The sequence below is a fragment of the Catharus ustulatus genome, chromosome 8 (assembly GCF_009819885.2).
Source record: "Catharus ustulatus isolate bCatUst1 chromosome 8, bCatUst1.pri.v2, whole genome shotgun sequence".
NCBI classification, from domain to species: domain Eukaryota; kingdom Metazoa; phylum Chordata; class Aves; order Passeriformes; family Turdidae; genus Catharus; species Catharus ustulatus.
Window position 1 is genome coordinate 70,247 of NC_046228.1, and position 16,388 is coordinate 86,634.

The 16,388-nt window shown below is 42.7% G+C and overlaps 1 protein-coding gene across 7 annotated transcripts in view; it reads right to left on the reverse strand.

Annotated features, from left to right (window-relative positions):
* Nucleotides 1-15,875, reverse strand: part of ALDH18A1 (aldehyde dehydrogenase 18 family member A1) — a 33,687-nt gene extending 17,812 nt beyond the window's left edge. Inside the window, exons 1-6 of one of the 7 annotated variants that reach the window (XM_033065887.2) lie at nucleotides 15,843-15,873; nucleotides 6,484-6,607; nucleotides 3,542-3,765; nucleotides 1,901-2,050; nucleotides 1,706-1,810; nucleotides 334-492 (exon numbers count right to left, since the gene is read on the reverse strand). In XM_033065887.2, coding sequence (XP_032921778.1) covers nucleotides 334-492; nucleotides 1,706-1,810; nucleotides 1,901-2,050; nucleotides 3,542-3,765; nucleotides 6,484-6,577 — 732 coding nt within the window. In that variant the 5' untranslated portion in view covers nucleotides 6,578-6,607; nucleotides 15,843-15,873. Of the gene's footprint in view, nucleotides 1-333; nucleotides 493-1,705; nucleotides 1,811-1,900; nucleotides 2,051-3,541; nucleotides 3,766-6,483; nucleotides 6,608-9,528; nucleotides 9,968-15,384; nucleotides 15,672-15,842 lie in introns of those variants that run through there. The other 6 variants (XM_033065888.2, XM_033065884.2, XM_033065886.2 and 3 more) reach the window with 6 other exon arrangements.
* Nucleotides 15,876-16,388: the final 513 nt, after the last annotated feature.

The window sequence follows — 16,388 nt, forward strand, 5'->3', positions numbered from 1 at the left end:
TATTTTCCACCTTAGTGCCCAACGACTGGGCAAGAGGCACTAACTGATGCTGCTTTAAGAAGGGGTGCTGGATTAGATGACCTGCAGAGGCATGCTTGCTTTTGGCAAAGGAGACAGCATTTGCCCTGGTTTCATCCCACAACACTGTATCATGCCAAGTACAGACAAGTCAACACAGCCTTCCAGTATGCGCTTGTCCATGTACTAATTCCGTATTTTGTTTCTCTGCTGTAGACTTCAGAGGTCCCTGGTTATGGCATTAGTCAAGTACACATTAGCACTGCACCATATGCAAGCAGGACGCCCCCCCTACCCCCGCAATACTTTACCCACATTTACCCCCTGCAGATCACTGTTTGGCTCTGGAGGTGGAACAACTGCATCGTTAGTGTTAATTATAGGGACAATATTCATCCTTAAAAGCTCATGTAATGTTCCATTTAAATTGCGGCGCTTCTGTTCATCGTGGAAATCCAGATTGGTGACTAAAATCTAAAAGAAAGAAAGAAACTGCTTAGCCTACCTTCTTTTCTATGAGAACATCATATAAACTTATGCATTAACACATCATTACAGAGTAGTCATGTCTTTTGGGTCACTAAAGAAATAAAAGCCACATTTAAAAAAATATAGAATAAAAGTGAGAAATTCACAAATACTCATGATAACTGCTAAGACCCTAGACAATTCAACAGATTGCTCAAGATGCTGCCTTTTCAGTTTTTCCTCCCACCTTAATATTCCTACCTGTAGTGAGCAGAAGGGATGTTTTATATCAACCTTCCTTCTACTCAGTAGAACCCACTTGTTCTTCTGAAACAATCTTGTCCCCTAAATGCAGATAGCAGCCCTTCTTTCAGTGTTTCAGATAAAAAATACCCTCCATGTCTGCTCTGGAGAGACTTTTTTTTTGTTTTTACTCTGTCACTGGACATTTGAGAACTAAGCAAACAACTCCACCACTCAAATGCACAAGAGTACTTGGAATCAATGTGTATGCTAAGTTTGTTGGCATAGGAAATTCATTCTTTTATATCAAAGTAATGATAGTTGTCTACAGATTTGAACAAGATTACAATACAGAATGACCTATAGTGATTTTTAGCTATACTATAAATAATTTGGCTGTATCAGCTCTACCATATTACAGTAAGAAGTTCCTCCAAGAAGATTTCATGCTAGGGTCCTAAATTCATTAATAGCGTCTAAACAAATAAGACCTTACAATTAAAGCAATTCTGTATTTTCAGAGTATCTAAGATAAGCAAAGTCTGTTTAAGAGTAGTTCAACTGATACAGCTGCAGCCCTGAGTATAAGACCCAGGCCAGGGATACCATCACCCATAAGCTGGAAAGGTGAGAAGAGCAGATGGACAGCAAGTTCTGAAGCGTGGATATGCACTTCTGTCAACTTTACACAATGTGCTGCAGTTTAGTCACTTGTGGTTTTTAAACCTTCACTTTGGACCACCAACTTCAGTTTTTGTGAAGAGATCTTAACAGACCCTCCCCGCTATAAGAGGACACACCTGAACTCCAAAAAGAAAAAGCATATTCATTTTATCTTGACAATAGAGTAACTCTGTTTCAGAAATATTTAGCAAGGCACTCTTGTACAAGCTACCATTTAGGTGACAATACATTTATGTGACAATAATAAGCTCCAAAAGTAGCAAGTTAGTCTAGGAAAGAAGGAATGCCTTACCTGAGCTGCACAGATGCTGTACTGTGTAAACATGGCCTCATACAGAGCCATTAGTCCACTCTGCCCAGCTGCTGCACAGGCTCGGGCCTCCAAGACTGGAATAGCCTAGAAAGACAAAGAGCAGTGGCCAGGCAGTGACTTAAACAGGTAGTACCCAACATTCAAGGAAAAGCAGGAGTGTCACCAGCCTCTCACCATATCTTTCAGCTGACTCTGGCCTGAATGAAGTGCTTGCCTCACACTCTGAGAAAGCAAGATCTCATGACGCAGCCGCTGCTTTCCAAAAGCTACAGCCCCACTAGTGACAATCATCATCTCTCGGCCCTGATTTTGCAGCATTGAGACCTGTAAGTAAAGGAAATAAGAAATAGGGCCTGGCATATGATCAGTGAGAGCAAGACAGTCCTGGCTACTATAACCTTTTGTTCACCAATTCCTGCTGACCACAAGCATTTTGATTTCTCTATGGATGCACACAGCAAGGCAATCACCCTTCACGATATTTCTGCACACCTTCTTAGCCACCTGGAAGCTATGCCAAGGACTGCATGCAATCTATTACTTCTCATAAACCTTCTTTTGACAACACCAGCTTTTGTGACAGAAAAATGCTTGAATTCACCCATTCCCAAAGGTATCATTATACAGTAACTTAGAATTCTAGAAGTGAAGAGGCCAACTCTCAATAGTAACACTTTGGATTACTTCCTCCTTACATGTATCTGTCTTTCAAAGCCACAAAGCTAAATGTCTTATCTGAATATAATACATTATGTTAACTTTACTTCCCAGGAAGAACATATCTAGTGCTCACCAAGACAAGCCTTTCATTTTGGAGAAGAAATATTTGAGTTGATCCCATCAGTTTTTTCTACAAGTAATGAAGTTTCAGGTTTTTCTCTGGAGGAATTCTGCAAATGCTCAGGTGATCAAGAAGGATTGACTCATTTTGCAGAATTCACATACTTCAGTGCCACCTTCCCACTAGAGACAACTAATGCCCCAGTCATGTCTTATTTATTGCACAAAAATCTCACTGTGCCAATCTCTCCCTCTATGCTGGGTTTGGCCAAGATGGAGGTAACACTTTTTACAGGGGTCTGTAGGATACTGTGTTTCAGATTTCAGTTGTAAAACAGTTTTGATAACATTTCAATGTTTTGCCTATTGTTAAATGGTGCTTGCACAGCATCAAAGCCTTATCTTTCCCCCATGCTGAGCAGCACCTGCACAGCCATCAACGCTTTGCTTGTTCCACTATGTCCCATCCCAGCAGGTAGGCTAGAGCTGGGCACAAAGTCCAGAGAGGACACATTTGAGACAGCTGACCTTCAACTGGCCAAAGGGACTTTTCACACCATATAACATCACACACAGTAAGAGAGTCGCAGAACAGCAAAATGCAGGATGTTGTCTCCCAAGGTGGCCACCACTCAAGAACTAGCAGGGCATTGGTCTGCTTGAATAAGGTAGTGATTGCAATCACTGATTTCTTTTCCCCTCTCTTTGACTTATTAAACTATCTTTATTTCAACTCACAAGTTTTCTTACTTTTGCTCTACCCATTTTCATCCCAATCCCACTGGTGGTGGGGCAGAGGTGAGGGGAGCAAACAAGAATGTGGATGCTTGGCTGACAGTCACCATTAAACCACCACATCTTCAAAAAACAATTTACCGAGTTACATGGTTTGTAGTACTGCAGCATAGGGGGTTGAAAAGGGAAAGGTTAACACATTGTTTTAAAGAGTATCAATATTTTAATATGTTTTACTACAATCTTCTGTAGCATCCATCACTGAGTACCTGAAGTTAACATCCATGTTCAGTCAATTACCTGCTCTACAATAGAAGCCAGCCTGCCAAGGGCCAATCCACACTCATCCCCTCGAGTAACAACAGCACTACCCAGTTTTACTACAATCCGTTTTGCATGTTTCAGCTCACTGCGGTGTGCAAATGATTTTCCATGTGCACGGCTGAGTGGCACAGTGATAAATGGAATGTTGCTCCAACAACGGATGGATTCATTCCTTAACCTTTGGTTACGGCAAGGGAGATCTGCAGATAAAGGAAGAAAAAAAAAAGTTTTAAGTGCTTCATCCAGACTTGTAACCCTTCACAATACACATTTCCCAATAACTGGGAACGAGAAGCTAGCTTTCAATTCACCAAAAGGAAGTGAGAAACAGGAGTATATGAGCAGCACTAACCACCCCTAAGGTATAGAAAGTAGTATCCAATGCATCACAGAGCTCTGACTCTGGGAATCTAGAAGACCAAACTGAAAGACGTTGTGTAAGAGCCTATAATAAGCTCACACCTCAAGGACTAATTTTAAAAACAATCCCCTTTGCCTTGCCTCATTGGATACAGTTAAGAGTTTTCCTGCCTGAAGTATCACAGAAAGCCTGACTGTTAGAAAAGAAACACAGCTTTTACAACATCTCCAAGCCAGGTATTTTTGGGCACGACAGACATATGAACTCAAAGTTGCATGGTGGTATTCAAGCCTGAAACAGGCCTCCTGAAGACGTGTTTGTGCTCCAAGCCTGTCAATGCTCAGGAGGCATTTGGACAGTGCCCATAGTGTGCTTTAGCTTTGGGCAGTCCTGAACCATCAGGCTGTGGGATTAGGTGACCCCTCTAAGAGTCTTACAACGAACTATTCTGTTCTAGTCAATCCTAACCAATGTATCATCTGAAGACGCAGAGGTTTCTTTACAAATCAGTGAACTGAATCCTGTGCCATGGTCAGAGTTACCCAAATATATTTTGTATGTCCAGTATCTGTAATTTTGGTGCTTTGTAATACATAATTGATTCATTTATAAGTTAAAGTGACTATTCTTGGCGTTACCGGAGAAAGACAGGAATGAATAATGTGCTACATTAAAAAAAAACCTTTTAATTTAACAATGCTTTAATTAAATACATCTTTCGCTCATTATACACACAGAAGAAGATTAAGTGACTAATTATAAGTGAAGGCTGCACTAACATGACACATATAAAAACAGAAAATGGAATTTAAAGAGGAGTTTCATTTGCCCCAGTTTTCATGAGGGAACACTTGCAAATCTAAATAAGATCTACAATACATAGGAAAGACTGGGCAAAGGAGTACAATTTGACTGCTGTTTCCAGCATTACACCTTACTATTTAGTACTATTTAGTATTTGCCTAACCAACACAATATAACCAGAAAGGAGTTTATTTCCAGTTCTCTTGGTTTCAGGGTTTAGAAAGTTACAAGAAGGTAGATGGTGAGAAATAACCAGTGTCTGTAAAGAAAGCATTTACAGTAATTTCACGATTATAAGCTGCACCTGATTATAAGACGCACTTCTGGGTTTGGACCAAAATTTTAGTCAAAGTGGTGCAGCTTATAATCATGAAGTTATTGTACTTTTTTAAAGAAAAATAAGGGAAAAGACAACAGTTCTAGGACAAACAGAGAATTAAATTCATCCCCACTAAAGTCCTAATCATTAATCTTGCTCTGGCTGCATAAATCTACCTTTTTTAGTTATTTTACACTGGACTGAGGTGTGAAATCAGCTCCTACATTACACGTGCAAAACATTTCTGGAGATGCAAGCCTATTGACTTGCCCCACATGCAATTAGGGAGGAACTGACATAGTCATTCAGTCCAGGTTTTGGACAAGTAGGCTTAAAGGCATTACAGATTTTATATCGCATACCTGTCAACAGTTTCACTTCCTTAATAAAGAAAGGGACATGTACGAAACATACTGAAGTATTTGGCACTGCAGATCCTTCTATGTAGCCTGCACAAGGTTTGTTTCTCAAGAGTAAAGAAACAGAATTTCAAAATACACAAGCGGAACAGAACAGAAAAAAAAATGTGGGGAACAAAGAGAAAATGGTAGAGAAAAAAAAATCCCCATGATAAATGACCACTCTAGCTTTAGATCACAACTGATGAAGTGACTAGAGTTGCCCCACTGCTGGATAGTGTTAATACTTGGGAACAAACTTCTCATAGTTAGCACTGTGAAAATTACTGACTTCAGAAAATGTGAAATATTTAGAAATATTACAAATACAGAAATCAACTGAGCTGTAGCCCATAAATAAAAAGTTTAGAATTTTCAAGATTTTAACATCTAATTCATATAGTTATTAATAAAAGAGAAGTGTTAATACACAGATCAGTGGGAAATTAACCTTGCATGCAGTGGTTAACAGGTACTCTCTTGATCTAATAAAGTTTATCTATCCTTGCCTTTTGTATTTCAAACCATTAATCAAGCAGACACTGAATGTTTCTCTAAAATCAGGTTTTCAGGGAAGAACTATTTACTGGGTACCTATGCATTTATACTCAGGTTTCCTGCATGCATCTTTCCACTTGAATTTAATCCAAGCAAATTTGAGTTTTGCTCTTTGCTTTACTCAAGACATCTGAAAATGCAGATGGGGGAACAGACAAAATCAGATCTTGTTTTCCAGGAATGTATGAGGTTGAAATAAAGAACTTCTGCAGCAGCAGTACTTTTACAACTAATTTTTTTTAATCTTGAAATGCATGTCAGAAGGAAAAATACATAAACTCAGACATCCAGCTGACTATTACTGAGTTAAGAGAAAAAGCAACATTGAGAAAGTAGAGCTTCAGCTACAGTTCAGAGGCTGTAAGTTTTGAATGATGTTAATGAGATGATTTTCCTTTCAACAAAAAGTAAAGAGCATAGGCATGCTCAGACATACTGACCAACATTTTAGAAATGTGTGCTTTTCTCTCATACATACATAAACGGGAAATGGCTGCAATGGCATGTGGTGGTAACACAAAGCACCATCCAGGGGAACGGACAAGAGGGCTCAGAGCAGCTCGACACAACATTTTGAGATGCCTTCTGCGAATCAAGGGTATCTGCAAGTTAAAACGAAGGGAGGAAGCGGAAAAACTGGTTAAATATCAATGACCTTCCATCTGTATTTCTCTCCTCACCCATTCCCCCAGTCCAACTCCTCTCTTCCTGTACCATCTTAATACAATTTCCTCATGCCCATTCTCCATTTTGCGGAATTTGCACATGGACTATGATACAGAAGAACAGAAGCCCCTCTTCCCTACCTGCTGCCAGATCTTTATTAGAGGTAAAGAATAAAACATGGCTCCCTGAGAAGGGAAAACACTATTAGTGAATGTACCCACAATGGATAAAAGTAATATTATTTCCATGGAGAAGCCTTAAAGAAAAAGTAGAGAGGTACACCCCACAACAGAGCATGTACTATACTTCCCATGAATCTCAGCCCTATTCAATATAAGAAATATACTCATTCACTTTTCCCTGAGCACTATAAAATTACAAGATCTTAACTTTATGATTACAAGTAAGGACACCAATTTCCAAGCACTTGGCATCAGCTTCCTTTGACCAAACCTGTAAACACTCAGGATTCTTCTAACTCTAAATTCACTAAAGCAAGTACACAGCAAATAAGGAATACACAATTAGCCATTTCCTATGATGGGTTTAGTTCAAGTAATGCACGTAGTCTCATGAAGGAAACAAATGAGATTAAGAAGAATCCAGTTCTCCCAGACAGTATTTAAACCACAAAACCTCTCCTTCTCTTTTACAAAACTTTGCTTCCTTTACTTGTTTTCAATCCATTTTCCAGCACCATTGGAAAAAAGCAAACAAAACTGCACAAACTATGAGAAAGCACTGAGACGAGGACAAGGAGACCTTATAGTAAATGTGGCTATTACAAATACCAGGACATTTACAGCACTGACAGTTCTGGCATACATGTACATGAACACTTAAAGGGGCCTCATTACCCTGCATCAGTGTATTACTATCCCTCATTATAATCCTTACCAAAATATACACCTCTACATTAGACAAGGCGGCCACCAGCACACAATGTTCCTACTGTTTTATCTAGTAAAGCTTACATTGCATGGCATTTTAACAATATTAATCTGCATTTCAGTATTTCATCTGAAACGGCAATACTGGCCACTGCTAGGATGAGGCAGAGAAAGGACTCTGAGCAGATCATGCAACTAAGCAAGTAGTCAAAGTTTTCTTCTAAACAGGGTACGCTTAAAGAAGCTGGGGAAGAGTACTAATTAGACATTCCCCCTTTGAACCCTTACCAGGTACCTCATGTGCTGCCTCCAGGGTTGCACAATTCTCACTTTTCATGTTCCAGCCTTCTACCTTGAAGCCCGCCTTGACCTCTTATTGTCAGACACTGTTTTCTCAAGAGGGTCCTAGTTGGGTCTCAGAGATGCTCAAAATCCAGCAGTTCCTGATATGAGCTGGCAAACACCAGGTTCTTTATCCAGAACCCCTTCCAACACAACTACCCCTCTGCCAGTTTCCCTTCAGCTCCCTCTTACAAACTATGCCCCTTAAGGGACAGAAACAGGCACACTACCTGAAGCTTCACCTCCAGACATCTCCTGTTATCTCTCCGATCAACCTTCAGCTCCTGCTATAGAAATAACATCCACCTGGCACTTCGCTGTCACAGAATGTCACAGACTCACACTGGACAGATCAAGCTGTGCCATCTCCTTGGCTGCTCCTACTGATCTGCTGGAGAACCACTTCACATTCTCACTACAGGCTGCTTGCAACTAAGAGAGACCTCATCCTTCTGGAAGGCTGTCTCCTGTTTCCCTTTGCCAGAGACAACTTTGCTAGAAGCAGGCAAACAATGAAGAGTGAAAGGGTCAAACAGTGTGGATCCTTTGAAGGAAAAAGATTAGAGAAAACAGCATATTTCTGAAACTAGCTTGTGAGAAATGGCAAGGAGACCAAGTTAACAAGAAAACAGAGAGTTCAAAGCAGCAGCAGGTATCAGTATGTGAAATGGAAATGGATGCTGCCAGAAAGCACAGACAGAGCACAGTTTACAGTATGATGTAAAGTACTGGTTTTCTTTCAGGCTAATCAAACTCCTTTCTCTCCTCTAACTTAATAAAGGATTTAAAGTCAATTTCAATCCTCATTTTCCATTCTACTCACATTTCCACCACTTCCATAGCTGGAATGGTTATGACATTCAATGACAAACAAATAAAAAATGTGGATAACTAAAAATAATTTTTTAAAAAGTAAAACTTTACTGCCTTACTTGGAGGAAGCAATTAAAAAAAGCAAAATGCATTATTCAGGTATTCCTCCTAGCATCAGCTTAATTTTTTTTTCCGCTACCACAAAAATCTAATTCTTGCAAACTAGTCTCCAAAAATGACTTTTAAAAATATTATTTTTCTATTATCGCTTTGAATAATGAAAGTTATCCTTGTATTACTGCTCAGAGAAAGCAATACCATGACCTAGTTTTCATGTATTTATTATCATAAAACCTATTAACTATAAAAGCTATTAAGTAGCACAGTACATTCAGTTGCTGTTCCAGATCAGTGTGAAGAGACTTAGCTACCTTCCAAGGCAATCAGCAATCTCAAATCCTAAAATTTGTGCCTTGAAAAACAGTGTTATTGCTTTTTCAGTCTGTTGGCTGCAGAGCCATAGCATGTCCACAATTATTTGCAGTGAATTGATTAAATTAAATAAACTGTTTTCACAGTTTCAGACATAAAGGCACGTATCTGAGCGTTAAGACATTCCACAAGTGAAAAAATCTGGAAATCAAACTCTGATCGATAGAACTATTTTGCAAAACACTTAAGCAGAGGAAAAAGAGATAAATCAAGTTCAAAGGAAATGCGTACAATTTCTATGAAGTAAGTCTTTCCCACAACACAAACTTTAAGTCCTCAGTAACATTCAGAGGCTTCTATTAGTTAAACCGTTTCATTACCTTACCAAATGAAACTTCTGCAAGGAGAAAAAAAAAAGCGATCTGCAGCTCTTCGGGCAAACTTTAACCCTAGAAACGTTCCCAGAGGGAAGTCAGCTCAGAAGAACTGGTTAAAGTAAAGGAAAACTTCAAGTAAGTGGTCTTTAGAGCAGAAGGCATATAGGTTCACCCGGGGTCTGCAGATGGTATAGGCACAGAGAAGAGGCAATTCAAAGCAGCGAGCACCGTGCGATTCCTTTCTCTCAAGAAGGCATCCCAGTGGTACACTGCGCTCACGGCAGTACTGCCCGGCGCGGTGCAGCAGCACCTTGTCCTGGCCTCGGAGCCCTACCGAGTGCCTCACAGGGCAGTACGTGCAGCAGCTCGGCGCTCGCTCTGCCGCAGCCAGCCTATAGACGAGCCCGGCCCCACAAGAGGGGCTGTACAGCACCAGCACGCGCGGGCCCGGGGCGCGCTCCCGCCGCCGCGGCCCCGCTGACCCGCCGCAGCCAATCCCCGCCCGGAGCGGCCTCGGCCGCAGCCAATCCCCGCCCGGAGCGGCCTCGGCCGCAGCCAATCCGCGGCGGCGGCGGCAGCAGCCACGGCACGTCACCGACCCCGCCTGGCCGTCCGCGCCCGCGCTGCTTCCCCCCGCGCTACCGGCGGATGATGTAATTCCACTCCACGTTGCAGCACAGAATCTTGGCCTTTGTAAATTGCAGCAGTAACAACTGTTTAGTCTGGGCCCATACTAGTCCAGACAGCCCTACCCACAGCACAGGCTGCTGAGCCGTCTCTCACAGCGGCCTCCCTTAACCTGGATTCTCCTCGCTCCCACATGTTCACAGTCCGGTGCAGAGAGCAGATGAAAGGGATCTGCAGCCAGTCTTCTGAGTGTCTTTACCTCCTTAGGCCGTTTACATCCTTTCTTTTCTCCACTGCAGCCCAAACCTCTTCAAAAGTGCAAGAGTGCTGGCTTAGCTCTCCACTTACCTCCCATATCCCATCTGAATTCACTTCTAAATTAAGAAAATAGGGGTAATTTAGAACCACAGAATATCATGAGCACTAAAGGTCCAGTTCCGGGCCGTGCATAGCAGAGCCCCAACCATCACACCACATGCCTGAGACTATTGTCCAAAGGCACCTTGAGCTGTGTTGGCCTTGGGGCCATGACCACTGCCCTGGTGAGCCTGTTCAGTGCCCGACCACCCTCTGGGAGAGAACCCTTTCCTGATGTCCAGCCTAAGCCCCCCTTGAGACAGCTCCAGTGGATTCCTCAGGTCCTGTCACTGGTCGAGGAGAGGAGAGGGAGAGGAGAGGAAGAGAGAGAGGTCCTCTGCCCCTTGGGAGGAAGCTGCAGAGTGCAATGTCTCCCCTCAGTCTCCTCCAGACTGAACAAGCCAAGTGCCCTCTGCAGCTCCTCGTATGGCTTTCCCTGGAGACCCTTCACCATCTTTGCAGCCCTCTTTTAGATGCTCTCCAATAGCTTTGTATCTTCCTTATGTTATGGTACCAGAACTGCACACAGTAGGTGTGAACTGCACACGTTTAGGAATGTGGAAAACACCTTTAAGATCACTAAGTGCAACCACAAGCCTAACACCATCAAGTCCACCAACTCCTGCCTGCAGTGGCCTTGGATGCAGCCAATCCACAACCATGGCGGCCTAATCCAACCCTAAGTGTCACATCTACAGAGGCAGGGAGAGCACTGTCAGCTGCCACGGGCACTGCCGGTGTTTTAGATTCCTCCAGGGATGGTGACTCTAGCACTGCTGTGAGCAGTTAAAGGGCACCAGTGCCTGACCACCCATTCTGTGAAGATATATTTCCTAATATTCAGCCTAAACCTCCCTTGCTCCTTCTTGAGGCCATTTCCTCTCATCCTGTCAGTGGCTCCTGGGGAACAGAACCAGACTCTCACCAGGCAGCATCCTCCTGTCAGTGTTGTACAGAGAAAGGTTTCCCTCTGAGCCCCCTTTCCTTCAGGCTGAACCCCCTCAGCTACCTCAGCTGCTCCTCATGAGACTTGTGCTCCACAGCCTTCCCCAGCTCCATTCAATTCTCGGGACACACTCAAGTCCCTCACTGTCCTTTTTACAGTGAAGAGGCCCAAAACTGACTTCAAGATTAAAGCTGCAGGCCTCTCCGGTGCCCAGTAAAGACCAACGGCCGCTACCCTGGGCATGTGGCCACACCATGGCTGATACAAGGCAGGTGCCATTGGTGTTCTTTGTCACCTGGACTCATATTTAGCCACTGTCGACCACCACCCCCTGGTCTTTTCCCGCTGGGCACTTTCCCGCCCTTCTTTTCCCAGTCTGGAGCACTCCATGGGGTTGTTGTCACCCACAGGCAGAACCAGCACTTCACCTTGTTGACCGTCATACCACTGGCCTTGGCCCATCAATCCAGCTTGTCCAGATCCTTCCTGCACAACAGCAGATAAACACTCCTGCCCAACTCAGCATCATCTGCAAGCACTCATCACTGCAATTGGTAGAAACCACAAATCTACAGTTTTTCATCTTCAGAGACACTACAAAATTCACAGTTTAACCCAAACAGTAGATATACTGTTTTTTTGACCTCACATATGTTATATTATCACTGCTATGTTCCTATTAGAATTCAAATAAATTCCAACAGTATCAATTCCCATATGGTTGTAAGAGAGTTGTTCTGTGGGCTATTTTTGTTTGTTGGGAGCTGTTAATTTTTTACTTTTGCTTTGTTTTTCAAAATTGTTAATGCAATTCTGGGAGTAGGAAACAAATTAAGGTCTCAAAATTGTGGAGAAAACTTCACAAAGAATGAAGAATATTCATGTGGTGGGAAATGGAGTTCAAGACATATGGAAAAACTTCAGTGTCTCAAGAATTAACAGAAAATCCAACTCACAATTATCTTACATTAACATGTCACTCTCTCCAAACAATGGAAATTAAACAACTCCACCAGATCCCCTTAAAAAGAAGAAAAAATACCAAAAGAGCCTCCCCATTCTTCTCCCCACAAAAAACCCCAAGCAAACAAAAAAACCAAACCCCAAAAATAAGGTCATCACTATGTTAGAAAACTATTTGGAGATCTTTACTTTGCCAGAACTAGAACTTGGTTTAATCATCATAGTGCATGTAAACCCTGCTCCCTACTTCTCCCCACTCCATTTATTAGGCACTGCAGAATAAAACCAATGACAATACCAGAATGTCGGTCACTCACAAAAATAACAGAATGGTGATTAAAGGTATATCACAGCAGTTGCTTTTTTTTTTAATCAAGACAAGACTATTTTTATAGTAAGTCAAGCCTTGCAGGAAGTAGGCTTTGCTGATCCTTGTTGGTGCCTTCCAGCTCTGAAGATTCTGTGATTCATTTTGAATAGCTAACAAGAACTGGAAATGCTCTCATTTTAATCTCACCTGGCCAATTTTTAGCATGTGCAACTTCTTTAAACTGTGCTTCCAAATAAAAAGCAGCAGGTTTCCCATAACCATTGCAGATACTGAGGAGCTGCTTTTCTTTTTCAGATACTCAAATAGACATAAAATTGGTAAGAGAAAATGCATACAAAATAAATCAGTACTTTCATTTGCCACATGAAACCAGTAGTTTTTATAGAAGGATACTTGTAAGTGGCAGGGAATCCTAGATTTCCTACATGGTCAGCAGCTACTTACCTCAGTGTACTACACAAGCATATTGAGAAGTGAGCAACATAAAACTGCGGTTTCCGACAGGTTAACATAGTGAACTTTCAGTAATCTTAAAGAGAGTTCCATCTTCAAGAAAAAGCATGGAACTATCCTGATGGTAATAACCGTATGTCTAGGCACACAAGTTTCAGTCCACCTACCTGCATCCCAGACATAATTGCAGGAAACGTGAGTATATCTCTGTGCAAATATTTTATTCCCCAGCTAATTAAAAAGAAAAAAAAAAATCACACAGAGTAGCTGCTTAATCAAATTAAGTGAGGAACATAAGGACAGGTTAGTTTAATCAAGCATGATTAAACCACTAATAAACCTCAAGATAGGATTCATTAACACCTTTCAAGCCTTTCCTTCCTCCTAACATCTCTTTACTCTTGCCTCAATCAAATCTTGCTACTTTTTCTGAGCACTGAGCTGCGAACATCAGGTTCCACCAGCTGATAAGATAAAGATGATACAACTAGCATCCCAATCCTGTTCCAGTTTCCCTACATCCATCAAATGAAGGTTGTACAATTGCCAGACATCACTCAGGAAAGCAAATAAAGTAAAACAAAACTGATAGGTAGAACAGCAGTCTGTCAGATGCCCAGGTAAAGTACATGCATAGGGCAAGAAGGCAATCAAAACTAGTTGCATACTCTCCTAGTTTCCAGTTTGGTGGAGACTGGGGTTATTCACCTTCATACCACTGATGATTTTACAGACTTGCAGTGCACTTACCTCCTCATTCCTCTATTTGCTGTCATTCTCGAGTTGGTCCTGAACAATTCTAGTACCAGAGGTGCACTAGTTTTGCCACCCCTTCTGATCAAAGCCACAATTCCTGTCCCCAAGCAAGACAGCCTGACTGCAGTAATATTCTGATCAGAGACTAACTGACCCAACCCAATCTATACAGGTGAATATCAGCAGCAGCAAGAGAGAAGCACAGCAATTCCTTAGACTACACTGCCACTAATACATCAGCATAGGATGCTCTTGCTTTCCTTATATCAAGGCTATTTCATATATTTGTAATGATCTCCATTGCTCTTCCTCCATCTCTCCGATTAGCCCAAAGAGTGCAGCATGCTAGCCAAGGGAGAGTCCAGAACTGCAGCAGAGAACAGACTACTCAAATTTGAATGAAAAACGGATTAATATGGTATTACCTGGCATAATGAGGTCTTTTATTCTGCTTTTTGCTCCTTAAGCAATAACTTCTACCGTTCTATTTAATATTTTTTCCCCCACTACATCTTAAACTGACTTTTCAGAGTATCATGCACAGTGACTCTCAGATGTTTTCTTCCCCAGATTGCACAGAAAAACATAAAAATATCCTTGCTTTTGTAATCCTAGTAACACAACATGCAATAAGAACAGCTGAAGAATTACTGAAACTAAGCCTGAAAGATGTTTACTTTGCTATTGAACACAATTTTTACGACAATTGTGACAAAACGGTAGCTTAGAAGTGCAAGGAAATACAGTTTAAAAAAATCAGCAAAGCAGTTTACACAACAAAAAAATTCACTGACACAAATATGGAACTAGTAATATTGTTTCTGAAGTGACTAAACATTAATACTTTGCTACAATTTATTTTAACCCTTTCTAAATTTCTTCTCCGTATCCTCAAGAGCAAATTTGGCAAGAGGAAGAAGGTAAACACTCCAGGTATCCATCAACTTTAGGTTACAGAGTCGGCATAGGTGTAAGCATATGGAAAATTTTTATAAGCATATGGAAAATTTTGAGTTATTTTTCATTTGAAAAAATAAAACTTTTGACTTTATAGCACAAAAACGGTTGTCAAATAATTTTGGTAAACCAAGTAAGCTTTGCTTAAGTCTCCATTATCTAGAGTTTGATTACTCTTTTCAGAGGGCTATCAGGTTACTTAAAAAAACCTCTAATCTGATCCTGTTCTGTCTACTGTGAAGAAACAGTATGTGAAGAACACAGGCTTATCACAAAGTCGGGTCAAAACCTAGCGAGTGACTGTTAGCTGTCATGCAAGTATCAGCAGGGTTTAAATATTTTCTTTGGGCATGGAGAAATCTTTTAAATAGGCACAAGAGAGCGGCAAGGAAAAAGAAACCTCAAGAGGAGCAACAAACAGCTCTGCTCTCGCAGATCTCCAGGTGGATGAGGTCCGTGCAGCTCTTACCAGTTCGTCTGGTGCTCGCAGAGGATCAAATTGCGATTCACACTGCGGCAATTCCCCGCAGCAGCAACGCTCTGAGACCGCCGAGAAGCGACCCCGAATTTGTAGGGCTCTGGAAAGTGTGCGCGGCCCGAGAGAGCGGCGGTCGTGAGGCTGAGCTCACTTCTCCCTTCCCTCCAGAGCCCTCAGCCTTCTATCACAAGCGACACAGCAGCCGCTCCCGGTTCTCCACGCGGAAGGGGAAGCGGCAGCGCCGACGGGCGGCGGGCACAAGGCAGCACGGGACCGCCCGTCCGCCACGGCACCTCCGCGGCCCTGGGCCGCCTCCGCCCGGCCGGGCCGGGCCGCACCCCGCGCCCGCAGCCCAGCCCACTTGGCCGCTCCGGGCACGGCCGAGGCTGCTGTGGCCAGCCGGGCTCGGCGCTGCCCTGCCGGGCTCGGCGCGGCCCGCCCCCACTCACCTGCCCGGCTCGGCCCGGCCCGGCCCGGCTCCTCAGCCACCGTCGCTTCCGGCCCCGCCCCGCCGCTTCTACAAGGGCTCCTGCTTTGAAATCTACAACTACATACTCCAAATAATCCAGGGTTATGTTTGGAACGGACTTTAAAGATGATCTAGTAAAGACCGTCTTCACCCGGACAGTGAACAAACAGACCTACTGCCTCAAAAAAGGGAGATGTTGGTAAGATGTCTCCATTTAGAACGCTGGCAGCAGAGGAATTAGTTTTGTCTCTGCCCTTTGACATGGAGTACAAACACTCCATTCCTGTACATCTGACATATCAGTCTGCCTTGTGTGTGACACTTCTTATAACGGTGCCTGATAGTGAATTGCAACACAGACTATTTCAGATCAGGCAGGGGGGAAAAACTCAACAGGACAAAGCAAAGACGAAAATGCACTGTCCTAGGAAGCTGCAGATCGTAAACCTACAAGCACTGCTGTCGCCCGTCTAGAATTTGAATATGCCTTAATTCAGGCTGGACAAGGCTCCTTCCAGCTCTGTTT